The sequence below is a fragment of the Lepidochelys olivacea genome (assembly GCF_965140295.1).
Source record: "Lepidochelys olivacea isolate rLepOli2 genome assembly, chromosome: 1".
NCBI classification, from domain to species: domain Eukaryota; kingdom Metazoa; phylum Chordata; order Testudines; family Cheloniidae; genus Lepidochelys; species Lepidochelys olivacea.
Genome location: NC_140411.1, coordinates 311,329,261 through 311,356,854, shown reverse-complemented (window position 1 = coordinate 311,356,854; position 27,594 = coordinate 311,329,261). Strand labels below are relative to the sequence as shown.

Genomic DNA, 27,594 nt, shown 5'->3' with positions numbered 1-27,594 from the left:
AGATGTGGTACATCTTGACTTTAGTAAGGCTTTTGATACGGTCTCACATGACCTTCTCATAAACAAACTAGGGAAATACAACTTAGATGTAGCTACTATAATATGTGTGAACAGTTGGAAAACAGTTCCCAGAGAGTAGTTATCAATGGTTCACGGTCAAGCTGGAAGGGCCTATCAAATGGGGTCCCACAGGGATCAGTTCTGGGTCTGGTTCTGTTCAAAATTTTCATAAATGATTTAGATAATGGCATAGAGAGGACACTTATAAAGTTTGTGGATGATACCAAGCTGAGAGGGGTTGCAAGTGCTTTTGAGGATAGGATTAGAATTCAAAATGATCTGCACAAACTGGAGAAATTGTCTGAAGTAAATAACATGAAATTCAATAAGGACTAATGGAAAGTACTCCCCATAGAAAATGGGAAATGACTGCCTGGGAGGGAGTCCTGCAGAAAGGGATTGGGGGCCATAATGGATCACAAGCGAAATATTGGTCAACAGTGTAACAGTGTTGCAAAAAAAAGCAAACATCATTTTGGGATGTATTAGCAGGAGTGTTGTAAGCAAGATACAAGAAGTAATTCTTCCACTCTACTCCATGCTGATAAGGCCTCAGCTGGAGTATTGTGTCCAGTTCTGGCCGCCACATTTCAGGAAAGATATGGACAAATTGGAGAAAGTCCAAAGGAGAGCAACAAAAATGATGAAAGGTCTAGAAAACATGACCTATGAGGGAAGACTGAAAAAAATGGGTTAGTTTAGTCTGGAGAAGAGAGGACTTACAGGGGACGTAATTACAGTTTTCAAGTACATAAACGATTATTACAAGGAGGAGGGTGAAAAATTGTTCTTGTTAATTTATAAGGATAGGACAAGAAGAGAGAGGCTTAAATTGCAGCAAGGGAGGTTTAGGTTGGACATTAAGAAAAACTTTTTAACTGTCAGGGTAGTTAAGGACTGGAAGAAATTGCCTTGGGAGATTGTGGAATCTCCGTCATTGGAGGTTTTTAAGAATAGGTTAAACAAACACCTGTCAGGAATGGTCTAGTTATTATGTAGACCTGCCATGAGTGCAGGGGACAGGACTAAATGATCTATCAAGGTCTCTTCCAATCCTGCATTTCTGTGATTCTGTGAAATTATTATTATTTTATGTTCAATTTCTGCAGTCGAGGTTCTTGCTCCTTTTGAATGCAGTAGTTTTTCTATGCAAACGGAGTATTGGACATATGCATAATATATGTCACACGCACACACACACACACATATGTATATATGCCATATCCTCTCGTGCTTATCTGACGTTGACAGAGTTAATTCCTTTTTATAGATGGTACTAATCCATCCATACTAGCGTTGACTTTTTTTAATCTCAGGACCATGAAGACACTTCTGATGAATATTTTGCTTTTGGCATACACCAGATTGTACCCCTTGCCCTCCGATTCTCCAGAAAAAATCCTAGAGGAGAATAACTCTTGTCTCTTACAAATTAGTTGGTGATATATGGGCTAGCCAAAACACATTGCCCAAGACACCTTACTCTTCCCAGCTCAGAGGAAAAAAAGCCCATCTGGGGAATGATTCATTGCAGCAGCAGCAGCAAGACTGACAGAGGGTAACAGCAGGGAAAATTAACATGTTAATGATAACTTATAAACATGTTTGACAAGAGACAAACAAGACAGGTTTTTGGAAAGAAACTAGTAAAGTTTCCCAGTCCTGATATTCTTGAGAGCTGGCGGTGCATATAAATTATATGAATATGTAAAGTAATTTATAAATTGAAATAAGGAATTTTAATAATATGGTAATCAAGATTCACTCCATGGTAACTATAGTTGAGAGTTTGAGGTCATGAATTACTAGGTGTCGTGCAATCTATTTTTCACTGTCAAATTGAGCAGTTTTATATTGGCTTGAAGAGCAAACAGCCAAAGACATAAAGAAAGTAGAAAGAACTTTTAAGCATATCAGGCTTTGTCTACACTACAGGGAAAAGTCGATCTAATCTACGCAGTTTGTTACGTGAATAGTGTAACTCAAGTCGACGTAGCTTAGATCTCCTTACTACACTATTTGATGTCGATGGGAGACGCTCTCCCGTTGACTCCCCTTCCTCTTCACGATCTGGTGGAGTACAGGAGTCAACGGGAAAGCGATATTCGGTCAGTTTAGTGGGTCTTCACTAGACCTGCTAAATCGACTGCCGATGCATCGATCACTGCACCTCAATCCCCCAGTAAGTGTAGACAAGCTCTCAGAAATATGAAACCAGCAAAAATGTTCAGTAAGCCCACTTGGCTGCCAGGCAGTAAAGTGCATAATTAAGGTAGATAAGGACATTACATTGAAGCGAAACAACTTATCTGCATAATATTTAACCACAGAGGGTGATGGGAGAAAAGCTACCCCGAAAGCTGCATTTTGCAAGTATATAATAGATTCGTACAAAAATGAATGGTATAGAGAAGGTCTTCACGGCACTCCAGCTTATTCTTTCTTGTAATACAAAAACAAGGTGACGCCTAATTAAACTCAAAGGTAACTATTTTAAAATTATTAAAATGAAACACTTTTTTATGCAATACATAGCTAATTTGTGGAAATCAGTGCCACAAACCATTAGTGAAGCAAAGAACTTAGTAAGATTTTTTTTAAAATTACCAATGAATGAATAATATCACCCCTAGTAATCCTAGCTAAAATAAAAATATATAAGAAATATCAGCCTTCGTGCTTGTTGCCTGACCCTTTTTGAGGTTGATAATGTTTAGATTTCTGGCCAGTTGATCTGATAAGTGATAAGGTTCTTCCCCCAGAATGAGGCTACACCGAAATCACACCATGGAGTTCAGTATCTTGTGGGAATCTTGGGTGGATGACAAGGACATTCACACTGAGGACGAAGTAAAACCTTAGATACCTTTGTTAAAATAATGGATAAAGCTAGAAAATATCCAAGCCACATAACCCCAATCTTGTATTATCTCTATCTTATCTGTCATATCATTCTATGCATAAGCTCTTAGAATAGCATACTCTCACCCTTAGTTGAGGACCTGGTGGTAAGAGACAAAAGGACCAGCCCTGTGTCTGGCATGCAGTGTCTGATGGTCCAAGTCCCCCAGCGAATTGAAGGGTCAAGTAGAAAAGAAGCAGAGAGCAATGGAAGCGGCCCAGGAAAGAATAGCCCCAGACCAGGTGGTGACTGCGCTGTTATGGGGCATGAACATCGTCTGCTCATGCTCAGTCCTCCATGCCCATATTTAGCCTTTATACTAATATAATAGTGAGAGGGTACATATTCTATAGGTTAACATATTGATATGTGTAACTACCATTTCAGTGCATTATCGTACCATCACCCCTTGCTTAAGCGGATTTGCAGTTATTACTTCCACGTTTCTTGCAATAGCACTTACTGGCACATTCTAACTCCTACCATTGAGCAAGCTCCTTATTTCTTCCCAAAATCTAAAGGTAACTGTTGATCTGGGCCATGGGTTATGGTCGACTTAACCACACTTATGCTAACTTAGGCTCCAGCTAATATCTTACAGGATACAGGCCTGTAGGCTTCTTGCGTTACAGCTTAACATTATAGAAGGTAAGCCAGTGAATATAATGGGGTAAACTCTCCCTATGAGCTACGTGCTGTAGGTCATAATCTAACCATAGACTTCCTGGGTTTAGGTAGAAACTTCCCTAGAGGCATATTCTTGAATAACTGTCTCTATTGGAGATTTCACAACTTTTTCTGAAGCATATGGTGGCGTAGCCCCTATTGGTGACTGTGTATGGGACTGTATTGTGAATCAGTGAGTGAACTATCATTCTACAGTGTCCATTCACCCCTTCTAGCAGTTCCCATCTCAGTTGTTTGTTTCAATAACATTATTGATGTAGTAATTTCACCTCTTTGCTTTATTATTTTTTGGACTCTGGAAATAGGAGACAGTGTTATGCTAATGTTTATGAAATGAACATCCAGGCAATTGATGATATAATTATATTAACATAGTACATTTATTTGTTACCTGTTTCAAATTCAATTAAGCTCCATGGTACAAACCTTCCCCCTCCCAAAAAAGGGGAAGCATTTAGAAAAAAAATTTACAAGCTGTAAAAACCTAAATAGGGACATGATAATGCAGCTATTATACAACCTCATGGATTTTTTTAACTCAGTTTTAGACAATTAAGGTGGTAATATCCTGTACTTTCCTAAATCTGAAACATTAACATTTGTTTTAGGTAGGTCAGGCACATATTTCTTTGCAGTAGCTGAGAGTTTTGTTTGGCGCTGAGCTCTGTTTTTGGTTGGTTTAATTGGTGGATTCAGGTGGTAAAAATGCCTTTTAAAATTGGCTAGTTGGTGGAGGGAGGTATAGCTCACTATACTTATCCCATTATTTTGTACTGTCCTCAATAACTTTTGGGTACTTGGAACCTTCATCTATATTCACAGCACTATCAGTATGATCTGTACCATGGAGAATGTAGCCTTTTATGAACTTCAAAAGTGGTGGTGATGATGCACAATACACACTGTTCAGAGAATGAAACCAGCATTTTTTCTGTGCTCTATTCTCCACTGACAAAGCAGAAAAATGTGAAGGTCTGCTGTAAATTGGCAGTAGTCTTCCACTGGACCGGTCTACAGATGGGATTTTTTAAATCCAAAACTCTTCTAGCTAACCATGATACATTTCCTGGCTTCAGTCTAAGTTAGTAATACATTAATATAAAAAGTATATCCTGATGTAGATGTATATGCACAAATGCAAGGAATACAGGGAATAAACTGAAAGTATTAGTACAGAAGCTAAAATATGATTTCATGGGTATCACCAAGACTTAAATCTCATGTCTAAAGTATTGGTAAAGGGGTATAGCTTGTTCAGAAAGGACAGGGCAAGGAAAAAAGGCATTAAATGTTACATTATATATCAAGAATATAATACATTTGTTCTGAGGTCTAGAAGGAGGTGAGAGGCAGACCAGTTGATAATCTCCAGGTGAAGTTAAAAGGAGTGGGGGGGAATAGGAGAAACATCATAGTCAGGGTCTACTAGAGATCACCACGTCAGGAGGAGAAGGAGGTGTATGAGGCATTTCTAGAACAAATAGCAGAAATATCCACAACATAAGACCTGGTAGTAATGGGAAACTTAAACTATCCAGACATCTGGAAAACTAATACGGCAAAACACAATGTGTCCAGTAAGTTCTTGGAATGTATTGTGGACACTTGTCCTTTCAGAAAATGGAGGAAGTAACAAGGGGACAACCATTTTAGACTTGATTCTAACAGGGAGGAATTCATAGAATCATAGAATCATACAATATCAGGGTTGGAAGGGATCCCTGAAGGTCATCTAGTCCAACCCCCTGCTCGAAGCAGGACCAATCCCCAGTTAAATCATCCCAGCCAGGGCTTTGTCAAGTCTGACCTTAAAAACCTCTAAGGAAGGAGATTCTACCACCTCCCTAGGTAACGCATTCCAGTGTTTCACCACCCTCTTAGTGAAAAAGTTTTTCCTAATATCCAATCTAAACCTCCCCCACTGCAACTTGAGACCATTACTCCTTGTCCTGTCATCTGCTACCATTGAAAACAGTCTAGAGCCATCTTCTTTGGAACCCCCTTTCAGGTAGTTGAAAGCAGCTATCAAATCCCCCCTCATTCTTCTCTTCTGCAGGCTAAACAATCCCAGCTCCCTCAGCCTCTCCTCATAAGTCATGTGTTCTAGACCCCTAATCATTTTTGTTGCCCTTCGCTGGACTCTCTCCAATTTATCCACATCCTTCTTGTAGTGTGGGGCCCAAAACTGGACACAGTACTCCAGATGAGGCCTCACCAATGTCGAATAGAGGGGAACGATCACGTCCCTCGATCTGCTCGCTATGCCCCTACTTATACATCCCAAAATGCCATTGGCCTTCTTGGCAACAAGGGCACACTGCTGACTCATATCCAGCTTCTCGTCCACTGTCACCCCTAGGTCCTTTTCCGCAGAACTGCTGCCTAGCCATTCGGTCCCTAGTCTGTAGCGGTGCATTGGATTCTTCCATCCTAAGTGCAGGACCCTGCACTTTTCCTTATTGAACCTCATCAGATTTCTTTTGGCCCAATCGTCCAATTTGTCTAGGTCCTTCTTTATCCTATCCCTCCCCTCCAGCATATCTACCACTCCTCCCAGTTTAGTATCATCCGCAAATTTGCTGAGAGTGCAATCCACACCATCCTCCAGATCATTTATGAAGATATTGAACAAAACCGGCCCCAGGACCGACCCTTGGGGCACTCCACTTGATACCGGCTGCCAACTAGACATGGAGCCATTGATCACTACCCGTTGAGCCCGTTGAGTCTCACTACCCGTTGAGACTCACAATTGGTTGTGAGTCTGAAGGTAAAAGGCAGCTAGGCTGAAAGTAATCGTTAAATGATAGATTTCATGATTTTAAGGAACAGAAGGAGTGAAATAAGAACAATAGACTTTAATAGACTCAGAGAACTGATTCGTAAGGTCCCATGGGAAGAAAATCTGAATGAAAAGAGAGTTCAGGAGAGCTGACAGCTTCTCACAGACAATATTAAAGGCACAACAGCAAACTATCCCAATGTGAAGCGACGATAGGAAGAATAGTAAAAAGCCAATATGGCTCCTTCATGGGCTCTTTAATGACCTGAAAATCAAAAGGGAATCCTACAAAAACAGGAAGCAAATTGCTAAGAATGAGTAAAAAGACAGAAAATGAGTTACACCTAGCAAGGGACATAAAAGGCAACTAAAAAGGTTCTATAAATACATTAGGAAGAAGAAAAAGATGAAGGAAAGTGTACATCCACTATTATGTGGGGAAGGAGAGTGAATAATGGATGACATCAAGAAGGCTGAGGTGTTCAATGCCTATTTTGCTTCAATTTTCATTAAAAAGGTTAATGGTAACCAGATACTTAACACAATTAATGTTAACAACAGTGGGGGAAAGAACGCAACCCCAAATAGGAAAAGAATAAGTTAAAGAATATTTAGATAAGTTAGATATATTCAAGTAGGCAGGTTGAACCCTAGGGAGTTTAAGGAACTAGCTGAAGCAATCTTGGAACCATTAGCGACTAACTTTGAGAACTCAGAGGATGAGTGAGGTCCCGGAAGACTGGATAATGACAAACAGTGCCTGTCTTTAAAAAGGGGAACAAAGAAGACTCAGAGAATTAAAGACCAGTCAACCTCACTTCAGTATAGTACTGGAACAAGTTATTAAACAGTCAATTTGTAAGCACCTAGAGAATAATAGAGTAAGTAATAGCCAGCATGGATATGTCAAGAACAAGTCATGCCAAACTAACCTAATTTCCTTCTTTGACAGGGTTACTGGTCTAGTAGATAGTGGCAGAAGTTGTAGACATGACATGTCTTGATTTTATTAAGGCTTTTGACACAGTCCCATGTGACAGTTTCATAAGCAAACTAGGTAAATAGAGGCTAAATGAAATTACTATAAGGTGGGCACCTGACTACCATACTTAAGGTGTAGTTATCAATGTTATGCTGCCTAACTGGGAGGACATATCTTGTGGGGCCCCACAGGGTTTGTCATGAATCCTGTACTATTTAATATTTTCATTAATGACTGAATAATGGAGTGGAGAATATGTGTATACAATTTGAAGATGACAGTAAGCTGGGAGGGGTTGAATGCACTTTGGAGGACAGGATTAGAATTCAAAATGACCTTGACAAATGGGGAATTGTTCTGAATTCCAGTGCTACTGCCAAAAAGGATCTGGGGGCTATAGTGGATCATAAATTGAATATGAGCCAACAACGTCATGCAACTGCAAAAAAGGCTAGTATCGTTTGGGGATATATTAACAGGAGTGTCATATGTAAGACGCAGGAGGTAATTGTCCCACTCTACTTGGCACTGATGCATCCTCAGCTGGAGTACTGTGTCCAGTTCTGGATGCCACGCTTTAAAAAAGATGTAGACAGAGAGTCCAGAAGAGAACAACCAAAATGATAAAAGGTTTAGAAAACCTGACCTATAAGGAAAGGGTAAAAAAACTGGATATGTTTAGTCTTGAGAAATGAAGACTGATGGAGGACTGGATCATAGTCTACAAATATATTAAGGGCTGTTATAAAGAGAACGGTAATTGTTTGTTCTCCATGTCAACGTAAGATAGGACAAGAAATAATCAACTTAATCTGAAGCCAGGGAGATGTATGTTAGATATAAGGAATATACTTTCTAACGATAAGGCTCATTAAACACTGGAATAGGCTTTCAAGGGAGGTTGTGGAATCCTCATCACTGGAGGTTTTTAAGAAGAGGGTAGACAATCGCTTTTCAGGGATTTTCTGTGTATACTTGGTTCTGCCTCAGCACAGGTGGCTGGGCTTGATGACCTCTTGAAGTCCTTTTTTGTCCTACTTATCTATTTATGAGTAGAGCCCTGTGCAGATACAAAATTTGTATCTGCATCCAATCTGCGATCCACAAACATGGTCTGCAGATGTAAAGTAGCAGATATAAACCAGATTTGCAGGGCTTTATCTAGGAGTCTATAATACTGTAATTCAAAATGCATAGTGTAATGGAAACTTTCATTCCTCCTTTGATAACTGGATCCTTGATATACATTGCCATTTTTGGGAGGAGCGAAACATGGAGTTTCTAGCAAGGAGTGTCTGTTTTGGCCACTTCTTTCCCCATAATTCTGGTTTATGAGACTATAAAAGGGGGAATGCCTCCAATAGCCCTTTAGTTCCTTCTAACCTCCAAAGGAGGAACAGCCCCAGTCCTCTTCAGCTGATTCCCTTTTTTGTCTTTTCGCTTCTCTTGGGCTGGTTTTGCTTTATTCCTGTCTGGGTTCTATTAATATGAGTGGTGATGTGGCTCGTGCTGTGAAGAGGATGAACTACAAGCCTTGTGATTCACTCAATGCTGTGATGTTGGTGATGGATAGTCATGGTCATTGTCTTCAGTGTCTGGAAGAAGGCCATCATTCTCATAGGTGTTCTCTATAACCTGCCTTCTTCAACAGAATCTCAAAAGATCAGGAGGGCTGCTTCAAACACCTTCTGGTGGAGGATGCTCTTAAGGCCCAGACAACAGAGTCTGGTAATGAGTGTCCAGCATAGTCAACACTGAAAGATATCTGAGTTCCAAAGAGGTGCTCACCATAAATGGCTTTTAGATCTGGTTAAAGAATTAGTCTGTACTCTCACTAGGTCAACAACAAGCATGAAGATCAGTGCCTGGAACACCTTTATGCTTAATACTGCTAAGTGGTCTAAGGCTATTGACTCTGTCAGCTTCATGATGTACATTTTTTCATTCCTGGCCAGGAGAGAGAAGCAGAAGAAACACTTTGTCAACAGACCCTGTTGCTCCCATTTGAGATCAGGGAACGTGGAGAAGCATGGTGCCAAAACTAAGTCTTTCTCCAGGACTGTTTTGGTACCTCAAGAAAGGGGTGATGCCACAGTGTCCGCTCCATCAGTGCCAGTTTCTTTGGTACTGATTACTGTGGAGACTCCTCCAGCATTGTTTCCTGGCCATATATCTTTTTGGCATTGTGGGACCAGCCATGGCTTTGTTGGTAAAGCTGGATCTGTCATATTCCACAGTGGTCAGCCCCAGTAAAGCTCCTGCATGGGCCTCAAGCTCAAGATCTCATAGAAGCAAGACCAGTATTGTGGTTCCTGGACACAGAGGCTTTACCTCTCTAAAGGTGGCTCTCAGGGTGACATGTATTAACGGGAGTAGAATCACTTTCTTCTATATTGCTGAGGGACCTTTCTTACAGCTTGTTTTGCAAAATGGTTGTCCCTGAGTATTTCTCATTATAGGAATCCCCAAAGAGGAGTGTGGATGGGGAAGGGAGGGGATACATATCTACAAGACAGACTGGTTGCAGATTTTCAATCAACCCATCAGTCTTGTTTCCTAGAGCCCCATGAAGCAGACACGATTCCCAAGAAGGTATGGGTGGGCCACGGGTTAGAATATTTGGACCATGCCATCAGAAGATGACATTGGCCTTTCTTACCCCTATTTTCATATCACTATCTGTCTCACTGGAAATATCTCCTTTTCTATGTCAGAGCATTACAAATACTGTCTTACCCTTTTGTTTTTCTATAGTGCTGATGTTTTTCACAAAATGCCAGTGTATTACTTGTACATTTGTGTCTACTTATATTTAGACGATCAGCTGACGAGAGCTCAGTCATTTCAAGGAGTGTCCTCTGCTGTGAAGAATGTACAAATGCTGTTCACGGTACTTAGGTCCTTTAGGGATGGATGTGATAGAAAAATCTGAATAGAGTAGAATAGAATTTTAGGCCTTGAGGCTTAATATAATCATATTTTTCTTGGCAGAAAACGTTGGATTTATCCTGAGCATTTTCCCGCCCAGCAGACAAGTCTCATACCATTCAGAAGACAATATGCTCTGAGAGCTGAGCCTCAGAGGAGTTGTGTAATTCTTCCTGTGGCTGTTAAATCTCATGGCTTTGTACTTCTGTGGCACCATTTACTGGGTTATGTCCTAGCCTGTGCAGGGCTGATTATGTATATCGTTCCGACCTTGGCATCATGGACAACTTAGCCATTCAGGCCTGAAGTATGGTAGGAGAAACATGCCAGTCAGAGAATTCCCTCCTCACCTTTCTCCTGAAGGTAGAGGGAGAGAGGGTGTGCTAACCTAAACTACAATCACGCTGTTCAAGGCTTGTGCATTCTGCAGAGACAAGGTGCCACATTTATGTGCTGCAGGTCTTTCTTCCCTCTGATCAGCTCCAAAGTTGTCCAAATTTTGACGAATGTCACCATGGCGACAGATTACAGCAATCTCTTAGGAGGAGCCTGACTGAGATAGCCATGCCAAGAAGCTGTCTTGTCCTGAGAGTGGAGCATTTGCCATCAAATCATCCCAGTTCACGTACCAGGGAAAGATAATGTCCTAGCAGACTCCTAAAGCCCAAATTATGATTAGCAGCCTTAATGACCACTCAGGAACTCAGTTTAGCTAAGGGCTTGCTTACTATAGAACACTGGTAGCAATAGTGGAATGCCCATCTAATGTAGACAGGACCAGCAGTGTTTCACCACTCTGTTGTCTAACCATGGGAGATTTTGCAAATAAATCCAGTGTAGACAAAGCCTTTCGTGCAGATGAGGATAAGACCATGGTTCAGTCCATATCACCAAATTGTCCAAAGGGAATCATTTGATAGGTTTGTGGACTTGATTGTTGTCATCTGGCATGCATTCAGCCATCTGTGGAACTCCTCTTTCTAGTTCTAAATCAGACTCCAGAGTGTGTCATCATAATATCTATATCATGAAAGTAGGCAAAGCTGCTGCTTGAAGCTCTATCTTCACCATCACACATTATTTCTGAATTTGGCCCCTAGGTCTGAAGCCTAATTCAGCAGTGGGGGTCCTTCAAATCACTTTTCAACTAATACTCCAGAGATCCATCTCCAGGGGGGTCACTACTGCTTTTTAATCTTCCAATACTTGGGATCCATGTGAGACGCTTTTGAAAGAGGAAAAAAATGTTACTTCTATGGCAAATGTGGTCCTCTGAGATGACTGCCCATATGGATTAACACTTCCCATACATCTTCCCCATTTTTTGAGAGTCTCAGGCTAACAATTAGCTAAAGCTGAAGAAGTTAGTGGAAAGAACTGAAGGGAGTCTAGGCCACTTATTCATTAAAATTTATTATTTGTATTTGGGGAGTGTCCCACAGACCCCAGTCAGGATCGGTGCCCCATTGTGCTGTGTGCAGTACCAACAAATAGGAGAACACGGTCCCTGTTCTGAAGAAGCTGCAATCTAATTGGTAAGCCATGTACTCACTTTACCTTTGGAGCCCAGAGTAGGGGAGCTAAGTAACTCCAACAGACGTTGACTAGAAGCTTGTGAGTTTATTTCCATACATGTGCTTTTCTAAGAGCGAATCTCACAGAACTACAGACTCTATTGTAAGTAACCAGCTTTACTTCCAAGCATATTTGTGTTTAACATTTTCTCTGCTTCTACATTAATTTATGGTGCTTCTTGAAACTTATTTTTCTCCTGTGCTTTCTTCTCCAACAATGTAAATTAAGGGCTTAGTCCTTCAAATTTATCGGACGGGGAATGGTCTGGCAATCTTGTCTATAACTATATGCTCCCCCTCTTCTTTCACCTCAGCTTTATTCTTTATTCTCACCTGACTGCACTGTTCAGAGTTCTGTCTTCTCAAGACTTTCCAGAAAGCATTACACAGAGTTAAACCTCAGAGCTGTTGTATTTAAAATCTTGATAAATGGATGTTAATAATCCCCAGTTAATTTTCAAAGAAAGAGTACTATACACTTTCTTAGTAAAGCAAACATTTAATGCACACAAAAAACATTGTATATAGTTAAGGTTAAAATTCTGTCACATGTATTTTTAGGAAAAGTCAAGGACAGGTCGAGGGCCATAAACAAAAATTCACAGAAGCCCATGATCTGTCCCTAACTTTTACTAAAAATACTCTAGGGGGAACTGACAGCTGGTCTAGCCTTGCCACTGCAGAAGTCATGGAGGTCCTGGAAAGTCACAGAATCCATGCCGTCCATGACAGAATTGTATGCTTATATATCCTATAAAACACTAAATAGTATTTGGAATAATATGAGTATCGTTTAAACAAACCTATGAGACAATAAATTTATTGGTGTTCCTTGTACAGACTTCCCCCTTTTTTGTTTCAGTTACAAACATTCAAACATAAGGTTTCCACATAACATTTTCCATGCTTTAGCAAACAAACATCAGAATACATTCTCCTCTGAGAATCTTCTCTCAGAGATGATTTCTCAGTCTTTATAGTGCGTGTTGGTGTATGTCCCCTGGACTTTTCAGATCTTGAGAAAGGGCACATCTCAGCCCTTCAGAACCCTGCTAGCAAACAAACAGTCTGGGGATCTCCACAGCTAGCAGAATTCCAACCCGTGGGTTAATAGCTGACAGGTCCTCTCAGCGTATGCTACACTGCAGCATAAGCCCACATTTAGTGAGACTTGAGACAGTGGACCCTGGGTTTGCAGACCTAGGGCCTGAGCGTCCACACTGCATATTGACCGGAGGTTAAGAATTTCTGGATCCAGACCCCAACCACATGGCTAAGGTTTCCACGCTACAATAAGTAGACCCAAGTCAAATCTCCATTTCCTGCCATGCCCCAGTCTTCCTGGCATCCCCCACACCTTGAACAGTGTGGGTAAACTTGACTGTCTGCCCTGAATGTTACAGTAAGTTGTAGCAGCCTGCAACATATCCTGCCGAGCTATGTTTTGGGTCTGTATGCTCCTAATAATCAGAGCCAGCAACATGGAAGAGTCACTATTTGCAGAGCTTCTTTTCCTTGCATTTTCACTCCTGTTTCAGCAAACAGGAAGAGCATCCATTAGACACTGGGAGACATTCCAGTGGCGGTTTCTGAGCTACTGAAGGCCCCTGGTGGAGGAGGAGAGCAATACAGACATGGATTAACAGCATTGGTTGCTGGTCTTGCAGCTCGGTGTAGCCACTTGTGTACTCTGCCTAGCTCAGCACTTCTGCAGCAGGGCCACAAGCACAGATTGGTGGGATCACATCATCCTGCAGGGTGACCAGCAGAACTTTTGCATGAAGAAAGCTACATTTCTGGAGCCTTGTGAGCAGCTTTCCCTGACCCTCCAGTGGCATGACACGTGCATGAGGGAAGCCATACTTACACACAAACTGTCTAGAAGTTGGCTACCTCAGACTGCTACAGGTTTGTTGCTATTTGTTGCTAACCAGTTTGGCATTTGATAGTCAACAGTGAGTAAAGTGGTCATGGAGGTTTCAGAGGCCATCAGGTGTGTGATTTACCCAAAGATGGTGGGTGTAAACAATATATCTGAAGTAGTCATTGGTTTTGAGAGAACTGATTTTCCAAACTGCATTTGGGCCATTGTTGGGGCTCATGTACCCGTATTTGGGCATCCTCAAGGAGCACAAGTACATAAACCACAAATGATACTGCTCCATTATTATGCAGGTCCTTGCGGACCATAGAGGCTGATTTATGGATGCCAGTATAGGCTGCACTGGAAAAATACATGATGCCAGGTTTTCTGCTGATCGAATGCCTACATTCATGGACAGACTGGGATGCTGTTACCACCAAATGACGTCATAAATGGAGTGACTGTCTCTGCTGTTCTCAATGGGGATGCTACTTATGAAACCATTTTGCCTTTGCTTATGAAACTATATCCTGATTTCATAGGACCTGGCAAAAGAAGCTTTAATTGCATTCTCAGCTGGTGCGGAATGGTTTCTGAATGTGCTTTTGACAAATTGAAACCCCATTGGAGATGTCTACAGACCCATCTGGATGCCAGTATCATCAGTGCTGTCCACATCACGGTAGCTTGCTGTGCTCTTCGTAATCTTTGTGAAGCCAGATGTGAACCATTTCCCCTTGTATGCACATATGACAGAGATGGGCAGCAGAATCGGTACCCTCAGCCAGAAAGTGCACCTACCACAGCTGGAGCTGGCCGTACCCAGGCAACAGAAGTCAGGGATGCTTTGTGTTCCCACATTATGGACTTGCAAGGGCCAGTGAAAGAGGGAGAATAGTATGTTTATGGATATGCTTGTGCAATTTTTATAGAACATGAGGTACTGTCACATCATGCAATGAAATGGTTGGGTAGGAAGAGTGATTGCCGTGCATTGTACCTATGTATGAATGAATGAATCAATCAATCAACATGAAGCACTTGTGAAAACTGAGAGAAGTGGAGGGGTCGATTGCCATGCAATATACTTAAGAACGAAAGACTGAATGACATGACTGCTTACGAAATTTTTTTTTGAGGGAGATTGTTAATTACATGCACTGTACTTGTGGATGAAAGGACTGCTTATGAACTGGGGGTTGAAGAGTTGATTGCTATGCATTGTGATTATGAATGAATAACATACCCACTGATGAAATGGGGGTGGGGTGAGAGTGGTAAGAACTGTGGATGTACGGTATGGGGTATATGTCTGTAACTATTGAGAACCGGTCTTTGTATATATCTTTCCAGTTGTTCCATAGCATGTATTTACCTTTATTATTTGAAATACACATTATATGATGTGATGCAATGATAGCAATAACATTTCTTAATAAAATAAAAAACTTTACTTTTGTGAAGGCTCCTATTGAGGAGCCTCTGAACCCTATCAGAGGTATTCAGATTAGACAGACGTCTGTGCACTGTTATGCTGACTTTGAAGGACTGCAGATCCCATAATGCAGTGGTAGATGCTCTCTGGGATTGGACTGAGCTTCCTGGGTCAGAGGGTACAGTGGGAGTGGCAGTCTCCATATTGTGGGCAGGGAGCTGGAACAGAGAGCTACTGTTCCCTTTGGAGCCTGGGCTGAGGGGAAGCTGTGACAGAACATAAAAACGATCATATTGGGTCAGAACAAAGGTCCATCTAGCCCAGTATCCTGTCTTCTGACAGTGGCCAATGCCAGGTGCTTCAGAAGGAATGAACAGAACAGGTAATCACCAAATGATCCATCCTCTGTCGCCCATTCTCAGCTTCTAGCAAACTGTGCTAGGGACACCATCCCTGCCCATGCTGGCTAATAGCCATTGATGGACCTATCCTCCATTAATTTATCTAGTTCTTTTTTGAACCCTGTTATAGTCTTGGCCTTCACAACATCCTTTGGCAAAGAGTTCCACAGGTTGACTGTGCGTTGTGTAAAGAAATACTTCGTTTTGTTTGTTTTAAACCTGTTGCCTATTTATTTCATTTGTTGACCCCTAGTTCTTTTGTTATGAGAAGAGTAAATAACACTGCCTTATTTACTTTCTCCACCCGTCATGATTTCTATCATAATCCCCTTTATTCGTCTCTTTTCCAAGCTGAAAAGTCCCAGTCTTTTTAATCTGTCCTCATACAGAAGCTGTTCCATTCCCCTAATAATTTTTGTTGCCCTTTCCTGAAACTTTTCCAATTCCAATATATCTTTTTTGAGATGGGGCAACCACATCTGCATGCAGTATTCAAGATGTCGGCGTATCATGGATTTATCTAGAGGTAATGTGATATTTTCTGTCTTATCATCTATCCCTTTCTTAATGATTCCCAACATTCTGTTAGCTTTTTTGACTGCCGCTGCACATTTGAGTGGATGTTTTCAGAGAACTATCCACAGTGACTCCAAGATCTATTTCTTGAGTGGTAACAGCTAATTTAGACCCCATCATTTTATATGTATAGTTGGGATTATATTTTTCCAGTGTGCATTACTTTGCATTTATCAACATTGAATTTCATCTGTCATTTTGTTGCCCAGTCACTCAGTTTTGTCGGACCCCTTTGTAACTCTTCACAGTCTGGGACTTAACTGTCTTGAATAGTTTTGTATCATCTGCAGATTTTGCCACCTCACTGTTTACCCCTTTTTCCAGATCATTTATGAATACGTTGAATAGTTCTGGTCCGAGTATAGACCCCTGGGGGATACCACTATTTATCTCTCTTCATTCTGAAAACTAACCATTTATTCCTACTCTTTGTTTCTTATCTTTTAACCAGTTACTGATTCATGAGAGGACCTTACCTCTTATCCCATGACAGCTCACTTTGCTTAAGAGCCTTTGGTGAGGGACCTTGTCAGAGAGTTTCTGAAAATCTAAGTACACTATATGCATTGGATCCCACTTGTCCACATGCTTGTTGACCCCCTCAAAGAATTCTAGTAGATTGCTGAAGCATGATTTCCTATTACAAAAACCACGTTGACTCTTCCCCAGCAAATCAAGCAGGGACTCCAAGCAGGGTCCCAGAATGTTCTGCAGCTTCTCCAGTGGCAAAGCTTCCTTGGGGACCAGTTTGAAAAAAAGAGTCAGTTTATCAGCCTGATCTGGCACTTGCTGGCTCCCCTCTATTGCTGTACTGGATTCAGGGATTAGAAGTCTGCCATCCTGGCTCGGTGCTAGTACCGGTTTTACAATGGCGCCAATGGGCCTGTAGGGCCGGGTCCACACTCAGAAGGGTCCGCTTGGCCTCTTTCCCTCCCCCCCGAGGCTCCGCCTGCTGCTCGCTCCTCTCTGCCCTCTCCCCCCATGCAAGCAATAGGTGGGGTCTTGGGGGGAAGAAGTTGACTTGGGGTGGGGTCTGAGGGCAGAGTGTGGGTGGGGCCTCGGGGGGAAGAGATTGGGTCGGGTCTTGGGGTGGGTGGAGCGGGGGGCCCACAAAACAATCATCCAGCCCTGCTCGGCACAGTACACAGCACCCAGTCAAACTCCTTGTCAAATGGGCAGGATGATAGGGAGTTCCTAGAAGAGTGGTTTTCATCCCTGGCTTTACGGTAGTCTGTGTTGAGCTGCTTAATCTGCTTCCTGCACCACTGACCCCGTGAATCCCCAACACTGCGAGCTTCTTTGCTGTTAGCTGATATGCGTGGTTATTCCTGGAACTCTTGCTAAAATCATACTGTTTACTCACCTTGCACCAGAGATTCATCAGTATCTGCCTGCAGCACACTTGCAAATGACCTCTTCATGTCAGGGGCCATTGCAAATGCAGGAGGAGGTTCACTGTGCTTGCAGCTCAGTGTCCTGAACAAAAGGGAAGGCTTAAATGCTGAGCAGCTGTACTTGAACCAGAGAGTTACTTCAGTTTCCTGGGAGTTGATTGGCCAGTCTTGGGATAGAAAGGACACAGGATACTGTCCCATGGGATTATGGGATAGAATTGGCAGATTCTCAGGAGCTGAATCTGGAGGGTCCGGGTCCGAGCTGCATCCACACTGCAAAACAATGGAGTTTAGGCCCAAATCCCCGTGGTGTCTGGGCTTTGAATCCTCCACCGTTGTGGTCCTGGGCCTGAATCAGATAGAATTGTGGGTAGACAGAAGGTGGGCTTGGACTTGAGCCTGAGTCTGAGCTTGAGTTTATATTGCAGTGTAAACATACCCTCAGTTGCTGGTGAAACAGAAATATGTAGCATGTATCCAAAGTGACACAGATTCCCCTAGATCTCTATAAGGTGCTCACTCTATAGAGCATTATCTTCTCTCCAGAAGTCAGCTTAGTCACAAACCCTCATCTTGCTAAGTGCTGCTCCATTCTCTCTCTTTTTCACAGAGACAAAATAGTTCAATGTAAGGTCCACAGGCTCTGTGGCCTCAAGGAGGAATAAATGCTCCCCACATCTCCCAAGCTCTCCCTCTAGATCCATAAAACACACGACAGTGGTCCAAACACTATCCTAATAGAGGGCATCCCTAGTTAAGTAAAGCTGAAATAGCACTGCACTGTATCCCAAGTGATAGAGGGATTGGGACCCAGCCCTCACAGCAGACACATTCCTTGGTCCTGTGTCAATCAGGGCTCTTTGTAACTCCGGTATTTATAACCTTGCCCCCAATCCTTGTTCTCTGATTGGTCCACTCTGAGAGGATGACTAGAATGTGACGTGCCAAGTGCGTTGCCCAAAATAAAAACTTTATGTACAGCCTCAGAAACAACTACTGATCATGTCTAGTACCTGCCACACCCTGTTCTGGAAGTTTCTGTATCCTTCTAAGTGAGTTGCCCTGCTGTTATCTCTTCAGGTATGCAAATACATGGCATATCCAGCTAATATCCATGCCTCCTCCCCACTGTTTTGCTACCTCTTTCCTGGAGAAACAAAGTCAAATGCTGCAGTATAAACCACCTGGGTTACACAAACACTCAGACAAGTGCTTAACTTTAAACAAGTGAATAGTTTCAAAGTTAAGCCCATGTATAAGTCTTCGCAGGATTGGGGCCCAATTTTACAATTGGGTGAATAACTTGAGAAATCAATTTAATTTTTACATGCCCAAGAGATTATATTAAACCTAATAATTTCAGTATATTTCAATAGAAGAATAAATGTGATCTTCTGCTTTGTTATACATAAGTCTGTCCACAAGCTTGATACTGCATTCTCCCAATAGGATATTGTTGCAATGCTTTGATTATGCCATCTGTCAAATTGTGATTTTAATTAAAAAATCATGTACAAAACCCACGTTCCATCACAAAGGAAGCCCAATTTTCAGTGTAGTCTTGGTAGCCAAATACAGCTGAAAATGTACAAAATGTTTTTTGCCTAAATATATAGTTCCACTATTTAAAAACTAGGCCCAAAGAGTAAAGTAACATGTATTCTACAGAACATTGCAAAGCTATTGTCCTAAAGCTTTAAAAAATAAAACCTAAATTCTGTTACTTTATTTATTACAGATGGGGAACTCAAGGGGACTTCACTACTACTCACCCTCGGCCTGTTGTCAAAGTAAAACTCTTTACAGAAAGCACTGGGGTCCTAGCCCTTGAAGATAAAGAATTAGGAAGGGTGAGTTTCGTTGCATTTACAAAATTAGAATACCGACGAAGCGCGTTGTGCAAACAAAGCTATAAGGTGTTCATTATAGCAGACCACCTGCTCCGCTATGGTTAAGGCTGATGCTTGCTTTCTGTTTAAAGGTGGGCTTTCTAAGTGCTCCCAAATCCATATTCTGACACAGATTGTCTCGAAATTTGCTGTGTCTCATGAGTTTCTGCATACTATTAGTGCTCCAAATTTAGGGTCATTTGAACAAGTGGTTTCCAAAATACAGGCCCCCCACCCCCCAAAAAAATACCACAGCATTTTACAACATTTTTTGAAAACATTGATCCTCCCCGAACTAATTTCAGTTGCTCGGGATTTCTCTCAGCTAGGGCATGGCACTGATTGCCTCTTTGGGGCAGCAATACTGAAAAAGTTATTAAGAGTAAAGTTTGTAACTCTAGGTGGGTGGGTGCCAAAGTGATGTACCTAAAAGAGTGAAATGCACTATGTGCCTTTACAGAAGACTAGGGCTCTGTTGAAGCAAGACAGTTTCCAGACAATCTGTTGTCACACCAACTGGATGGCACAAATGACTATACTGCACTCATTGAACCTGAACTGCACCCATGAACTGGGATTTTGAGCCCTGCTATTTAGTTTTCAGAAAATGTGTTGTGCATGTTCCTTGTTCTTTGCCTGCCAGGGGCAGATATAGCCTCCCAATTCAATGAGTGAACTGACCTCTCCCGCTCAAATTCCATGCAGGAGCACCATTTCAGGTTTCAGTAGGGAGGCAACTTTCAGCAGGGGCCCAGGGACTTCTTAGACCCCTGGAGGTATGTCCATATACAATAAAACATCTGTGGCTGGCCTCTGTCAGCTGACTCGGACTCTGGCTGCAGGGCTGTAAAATTGCAGTGTAGACATTCGGGCTTGGGCTGGAACCCGGGCTCTGGGATCCTTCCCCCTGATGGGGTCCCAAAGCCTGGGCTCTAACCCTAGCCCGAACTTCTACACTGCAGTTTTATAGCCCTGCAGCCTGAGCCTGAGTCAGCTGACACAAGCCAGTTGTGGGTGTTCTGTTGCAGTGTAAAGATACTCTGAAGCTCTTGGATTTTTTTAAAATGGCAGAGAACATTCTTATGCAAGAAATAACTTGGACAATCTTCTCCTTCAATTTTACACTTTGAGGCACGGATCTAAAATATACAGGGAAAAGAGAAGGAGGAGGGAGGAGTAATCTAGAAGACCCTGCACTTGGAACAACTTGGACCAAATGTGGGATACTTGAGAGGTTTGTCTTTGTCCCCACCCCACCTTTATGGGTGGCCCTGCCTGTATGAGTGCACATCCATGGACCCTAGCTAGAGCCACAGGATACATGATCATCATAAACTATTTTTCCAATTTCTGTGAGACAGACTGTTTACCAGATACAGGATCCAGAACATTCATAGGAAGATGAAAACACACTTTGCATGGTATAAGATACCAAATATCGTGTTCCAATAATGGACCACAGTTTGTTTCAGGACAGCTGTGGAAGTTCAATAAGGCCTGAGATTTTGATCACATATCATCACCAGGGTATCTTCAGAGAAACAGCAAAGTAGAATCAGCAGTAAAACTGCCAAGAAACTAATGAAAAAAGCAAAAACTGCAGATGCTGCCCCATGCATAGCATAACAAGATCACAGGAATACTCCCTCGCAAGACCTAAATTCTAGTGCAGCCCAAAGGTTGATGAGCCGCAGAATGAAGACACTCTGACTGACAAGTGGGAAATCGTTAGAGCGTGGGTACTCAGGAGTTGGGTGAATTATGGACAAACCGGCAAAAAAGACAAGTGTTTTATGACAATAGAGGTGCGAGAGATCTGCTATGTCTGGAGCTGGGTAACAAAGTGCACATGCAATCATTAACAAAAATGGGCCCATTCAAGTTTTAGCAAAAAGCTATAGTGGTTCAACCAGGAAACAAAAGATAATATCAAGTGCAAATGGACAATAGAGAGATAGTGAGGTGAAATCTTAGGCACTTCAGGAAAACAAAAGACAGTATGGACAACACAAGTCTTAGCATTCTAAAGCAGGAGAATCCTGAGCAGAGTCACTAGAAGTAGGTATACATATGTCAAGGGCATACGAGAGGAAATACAGGAGGAAGAAGGTATTTCAACAGAGGCTTCGGCAACACCAAACCTAGAGACAGTGGTTGACCAGACTGGTGGAAGACTGCATCAGGGAGGCACCAGTGAACCTAACTGTACTAGAGGAAAGTAGATTGTTAAAAGATCGGCTCATCTGAGGGATTTGGTGTGATGAGCTTCTTATACAGGTGCATAGCCAGACGAATTGATAAGATGTTGAACACAGTAACCGCAAGGATGGACAGTATCTGAAAGGTGTATGTTATTGTTGGGATGTTAGTTTTCTTTGAAAGAAAATGGATGTAACAATATGAAGGTTCTAGCATCATACTTCCAGGCATCATACTTTTTCCGTGGGGCAGCTGCTTGGAAGGGACACCTCCTGGTGAACTGTCTATGAAGCCAAGAGGCTGAAGAAACCATGTTATAAGTAGTTACAATAAAGCTGGGGTTTGTTGATTATCCTGGTCTTAGTGCAAGATCTTATATGGCAGATGATCCAGACACAACAAAGCATAAAACAGGAGCAGTGAGGGAGAATGGGGTGGGCTTAGGAACAGTACAGAGAGCGTGAGATTTGGAAGGATGAACGGAGGAGAGTTAGTGGTCGGAGGAGTGGGGAGGAATAGGGAGAAAGGGGTTTGGGGCTGCAGTGAAGGGAGAGAGATACATGGGATGGGTGATGGGGAAGCGATTAAAGGGAGGAGAGAGGGGTTGTGGTCTTGGGTCAGGTGAAGGGGGTAAGGATTAGTGGGAGGGGGAATGGGTGGCAGAGGAAGTGGGGGGATTGTGGTGGGGGGATCTGTCAGTCCCATATTCTCTCCTCCAGTTAAGCTGCAGCACCCTCCCCTTCTCTCCTTGTCCTGGCTTGGCCACATATTGGTGGTAGGTTCACCATATTCACAGCCCCATCTCCCAAGGCCACATGTGGGTGTCAGAGAGGGGTGCACCTTGCACAAAGAGGAGTGGGGAGAATGGGGCAACAACAGCTCCCATCCTCTGGGAGTGCAGCCAGGATTGGGGGCCCTGCCCCTCTGGAAGGGTCTGAGCCCATCTCCCCAACACCCCACTGAGTACAACTGAGCAGTTCACACACCTCAGAGCTATTGTTTCAGGCTGTATCCATTTCCATAGAGTGTTGTCATTTAGCTAAGAACATCTAATTGAGATGAATGGGCCCATTCATGTCTCTCTGAGCATCCTACACTGCAGATGAATGCATACAGCCTTTTCTAGACCCAGATTTGGGGCAGGAACTCTGCATCTCCACTCATTTGCCCCTTCCTGTCTTCAGCTGGAAAATGCATTGCTCATGGGCCCAACCTCCCCCTTGTTTCTCCATGCTTACCAGGGGCCTTGAGTGGTAAGGAGGAGGGTGGAGCTAGTGTATGTGTGGGGAGTGGCCATGTGAAGGGGGCTTGGAATAGCAGCAGTGAGGAGGGTGGGCTCAGAGAAATGGGCATGGTGGAGGACTTGGCGTGGGAGAGAGCTTGGGGAATATGAGGGATCCGAGCAGTGAGGGGGAATGTGTCAGGGGGAGTGTTGAAATAGTGCAGGGAACACTGAGTTGTTGGAAAGGTGGGGGTCAAAGCTGGGCAGTGGGGGATGTTGGGGAGGCTTTATCAGTCCCCAGTGTCTCCATGCTAAACCCTGCATTGTTATTGCATCTGGTTCCCAGATTTTCAGCCTGTGGGTCCCATGTCAGTGCCTGCCTCTCTGTGGGGAGGACAGTTGAGGTGGGTCACTGGGCTGTTCTAGACAGATAGACTAGAAACAAGGAGATGATGCAGTTAGTGAATGGACCAACGTGCAGCCATTGCATTCTGTGGCTGGGGTAATCATTGCCAAGAAACCAGAGACAGTGGAGCAGGACTGCTGGTCTGCAGCACATGAGGGTGCTAAGAAATTATTTACAAAAAAACAAGAAAAGTAAATGCTCTAACAGTTTGTTAATGCAAAAAGAAAAGGAATACTTGTGGCACCTTAGAGACTTGAAGAATTGCCACTTTTAGGTCTGTAATCGAGTGACCAAAGAGATTGAAGTGTTCTCCGACTGGTTTTTGAATGTTATAATTCTTGACGTCTGATTTTTGTCCATTTATTTTTTTATGTAGAGACTATCCAGGTGGACCAATGTACATGGCAGTGGGGCATTGCTGGCACATGATGGCATATATCATATTGGTAGATGTGCAGGTGAACAAGCCTCTGATAGTGTGGCTGATGTGATTAGGCCCTATGATGGTGTCCCCTGAATAGATATGTGGACACAGTTGGCAACGGGCTTTGTTGCAAGGATAGGTTCCTGGGTTAGTGTTTTTATTGTGTGATGTGTGGTTGCTGGTGAGTATTTGCTTCAGGTTGGGGAGCTGTCTGTAAGCAAGGACTGGCCTGTCTCCCAAAATCTGTGAGACTGATGGGTCGTCCTTCAGGATAGGTTGTAGATCCTTGATGATGCGTTGGAGAGGTTTTAGTTGGGGGCTGAAGGTGATGGCTAGTGGCATTCTGTTATTTTCTTTGTTGGGCCTGTCCTGTAGTAGGTGACTTCTGGGTACTCTTCAGGCTCTGTCAGTCTGTTTCTTCACTTCAGCAGGTGGGTATTGTAGTTGTAAGAACTCTTGATAGAGATCTTGTAGGTGTTTGTCTCTGTCTGAGGGGTTGGAGCAAATGCAGTTGTATCATAGAGCTTGGCTGTAGACAATGGATTGTGTGGAGTGGTCTGGATGAAAGCTGGAGGCATGTAGATAAGTATAGTGGTCAGTAGGTTTCCCGTATAGGGTGGTGTTTATGTGACCATCGCTTATTAGCACTGTAGTGTCCAGGAAGTGGATCTCTTGTGTGGACCGGTCCAGGCTGAGGTTGATGGTGGGATGGAAATTGTTGAAATCATGGTGGAGTTCCTCAAGGGCTTCTTTTCCATGAGTCCAGATGATGAAGATGTCATCAGTGTAGCGCAAGTAAAGTAGGGGCATTAGGGGACGAGAGCTGAGGAAGCGTTGTTCTGAGTCAGCCATAAAAATGTTGGCATACTGTGGGGCCATGCGGGTACCCATAGCTAGCTTGTTTGATTCAATTGAGGATCAGCTCCTTTATAACATCACAGCGCTAAGATATATTTATAGTGAAAACAATATTAAATTTATTTTCAAAGGCTAAGATTAAGAGAGAGTGAGTAAGGATAATAATGGAACAGAAATGGTTACATATAAAACAAAAGGAAACAGGCTTCCTAAGTCTAAATTTAATTTTAACAGGCCAAACCCTTGTCTAAAGTAGTTTATCTCCCCTAAAGCAATCTCTGTATCTCCAACCAACATGGCTGAAATCCCTCTTTCATGAAAGCAAAAAGTGCTGTCCTTGTTGCTTCCTTAGTGAAGGATAAAGAAGTGTACTTTTGCCTGCTTCTTATATCCCCCCAGATTCGTTGTTTTGTCTCCAGGGTCAGGATGTCCTCTCATGGTTTGTTCCCTGATGTGCTGACTTCATTGACTTCACATCCTCATGTTGTGACTTCTTATGCAAATGGCGCTTCCGTTGGGTTGGCTTACAATGCTTAAGTTATGGGAACCAAGGCAAAAGGTGAATAAGAAGTTGGGCCCTGCTGGTTGGAAGAGCAATTAGAGTTTCTTACAAAGATTTAATCATATAATTTGTGGTTGTTATAGTAGTTGTGTCAATGGATGCTATCGTACTAGAAAAAATAAATCTTGCTGAAATCAAAAGTCATTGCTGTCACCCTGAAGAGTAATTCAGTTATTCTGAATGACAAATTGCCCAGTGAAATATTGTTTTTCACTGACTAACAAGTGCTATTTTTGTTTTCTCACTGTGCAGAACTACGTTATGGTTGAGTCATCCATTTTATTATCCATGAAATATCATTACAGACGCTGTAGGTTAAAGGTTCAAATTTTGGAACCTGAATTTAGGCAGTTGACTCCTATAAAGATCATTGGGAGTTGCATGAATAAATCGTTCACAGGAAAATGTGAATACTTCCTTCGAAAATGTGTCCTCCTTACACAGAGTAGTCATCTCTTTGTATATCAGTAGCTAAAGTACATACATCCAATTATGGTTTTGGTTTTGCATCCTTGCCTATCCTGGCTAATAGCCATTGAGGGACATATCCTCCATGAACTTACCTAGTTCTTTTATGAACCCTGTTAGACTTGGCCTTCACAACATCCTCTGGCAAAAAGTTCCAGAGGTTGACTGTGCGTTGTGTGAGGAAATACTTCCTTTTGTTTGTTTTAAACTTGCTGCCTATTAATTTCATTGGGTGACCCCTAATTCTTGTGTTATGAGAAGGAGTAAATAACACTTCTTTATTTGCTCTGTCCATACCAGTCATGATTTTATTGACCTCTATCATATCCCCCCTTAGTCATCTCTTTTCCAAACTGAAAAATCCCAATCCTATTAATCTCTCTCCATCTGGAAGCCTTTCCATATCCCTAATAATTTTTGTTGCCCTTTTCTATATCTTTTCTAATTCCTATATCTCTTTTTTGAGATTATATGGCAACTCCTTGTTACGACATAAAAAGGATAATGCTAAGCCTATTTAAAGAATATTTTTTCTTACAGTTACATTTAACATACATCTTTCAGACAGTTCTGAAGTAAGATTACCTGAGAATAATGGTGAACTATAGCAAATGAAGAGAGCCATTTATTGTACAAGTTCAGTGACAATATTCCATTTGAAAAAAATGGGATTAAAATTGTATATTTGTATTAAACCATTTGCAGCTCTTCAAGCCAAGAATGGAACAAAATTAATAAAATGTGCTTCCAATAATCTGGTCAAGTATGATAAATCTTATATTTGTCACCTGCTTCCTGTTATATAAGGTGTTATAATTTCAGTAAGATCATCTTTTCAAGGCCAAATTCAGTACTTGCTCACGTCTCAGTCAGGCAAAAATCTGTTGAGATGTTGGACTGAAATATTAAAATATAAAAAGTTCCTGTCATGTTTCAGATATGATTTTTTTTTCCTTTGTGGGGAGAGATCATGTAAAGTTAAAGGGGAAAAAGGAAAGAAATATCAATTCAAGAATAGAAAAATAAACAAACAACCAAATGTCTTGCCACTCTAAAGACACACATAGCCTTCATTTAAACATGCATGTCTCACAGTTATCACCTTTTTCACTGTGACGCTGCCTGGAGTACCCAGGCCTTAGAGGCACCTCACCACTACCCGCCTTTAGCATCAAGCAGTCTTATCTTTGCTTGCTGTAGCTCAGCTCCATGAAACCAGCAGCCTCTGGCAATATAAGCACGGACTTCCTGGTTTTCTCAGACCTCAGTGTCTCTATTCAGGTTAACGATAGGCACACACCAACCCCTGAGTCCTTGGAGTGCTCTTTGCAGTTCACAGCCCTTAACCACTGGATACTCTCAGAAATTACCAGGTTTGCTGTCCCTCAGGGGACAGTATACATACTAGCTTGTTTGATTCAATTGAGGATCAACTCCTTTATAACATAACAGCACTGAGATATATTTATAGTGACAACAATCATAAATTTATCGTCAAAGGCTAAGATTAAGAGAGAGTGAGTAAGGATAATAATGGAACAGAAATGGTTCCATATAAAACAAAAGGAAACAGGCTTCCTAAGTCTAAATTTAATTTTAACAGGCCAAACCCTTGTCTAAAGTAGTTTATCTCCCCTAAAGCAATCTCTGTATCTCCAACCAACATGGCTGAAATCCCTCTTTCATGAAAGCAAAAAGTGCTGTCCTTGTTGCTTCCTTAGTGAAGGATAAAGAAGTGTACTTTTGCCTGCTTCTTATATCCCCCCAGATTCGTTGTTTTGTCTCCAGGGTCAGGATGTCCTCTCATGGTTTGTTCCCTGATGTGCTGACTTCATTGACTTCACATGATGAGCATACACATTTACTCAGTCCTTCCTACCAGAGATCCTGTGCTACTTTTTTTTTGTTCCGTGCTTTGTCTATGAAGATGTTCAAACGTAATAATTCAAAGTGACAGCCATTGTGCTTGTTTCACACACAT

General features: G+C 42.2%; 1 protein-coding gene across 7 annotated transcripts in view; it reads left to right on the top strand.

The window, feature by feature from the left end:
* Positions 1-27,594, top strand: part of CADPS2 (calcium dependent secretion activator 2) — a 584,713-nt gene that overhangs the window by 282,467 nt on the left and 274,652 nt on the right. For all 7 annotated transcript variants that reach the window (XM_084638323.1, XM_084638324.1, XM_084638325.1 and 4 more), the window contains exon 7: positions 19,324-19,435. In XM_084638323.1, the coding sequence (XP_084494449.1) occupies positions 19,324-19,435 (112 nt within the window). The remainder of the gene's footprint in view (positions 1-19,323; positions 19,436-27,594) is intronic.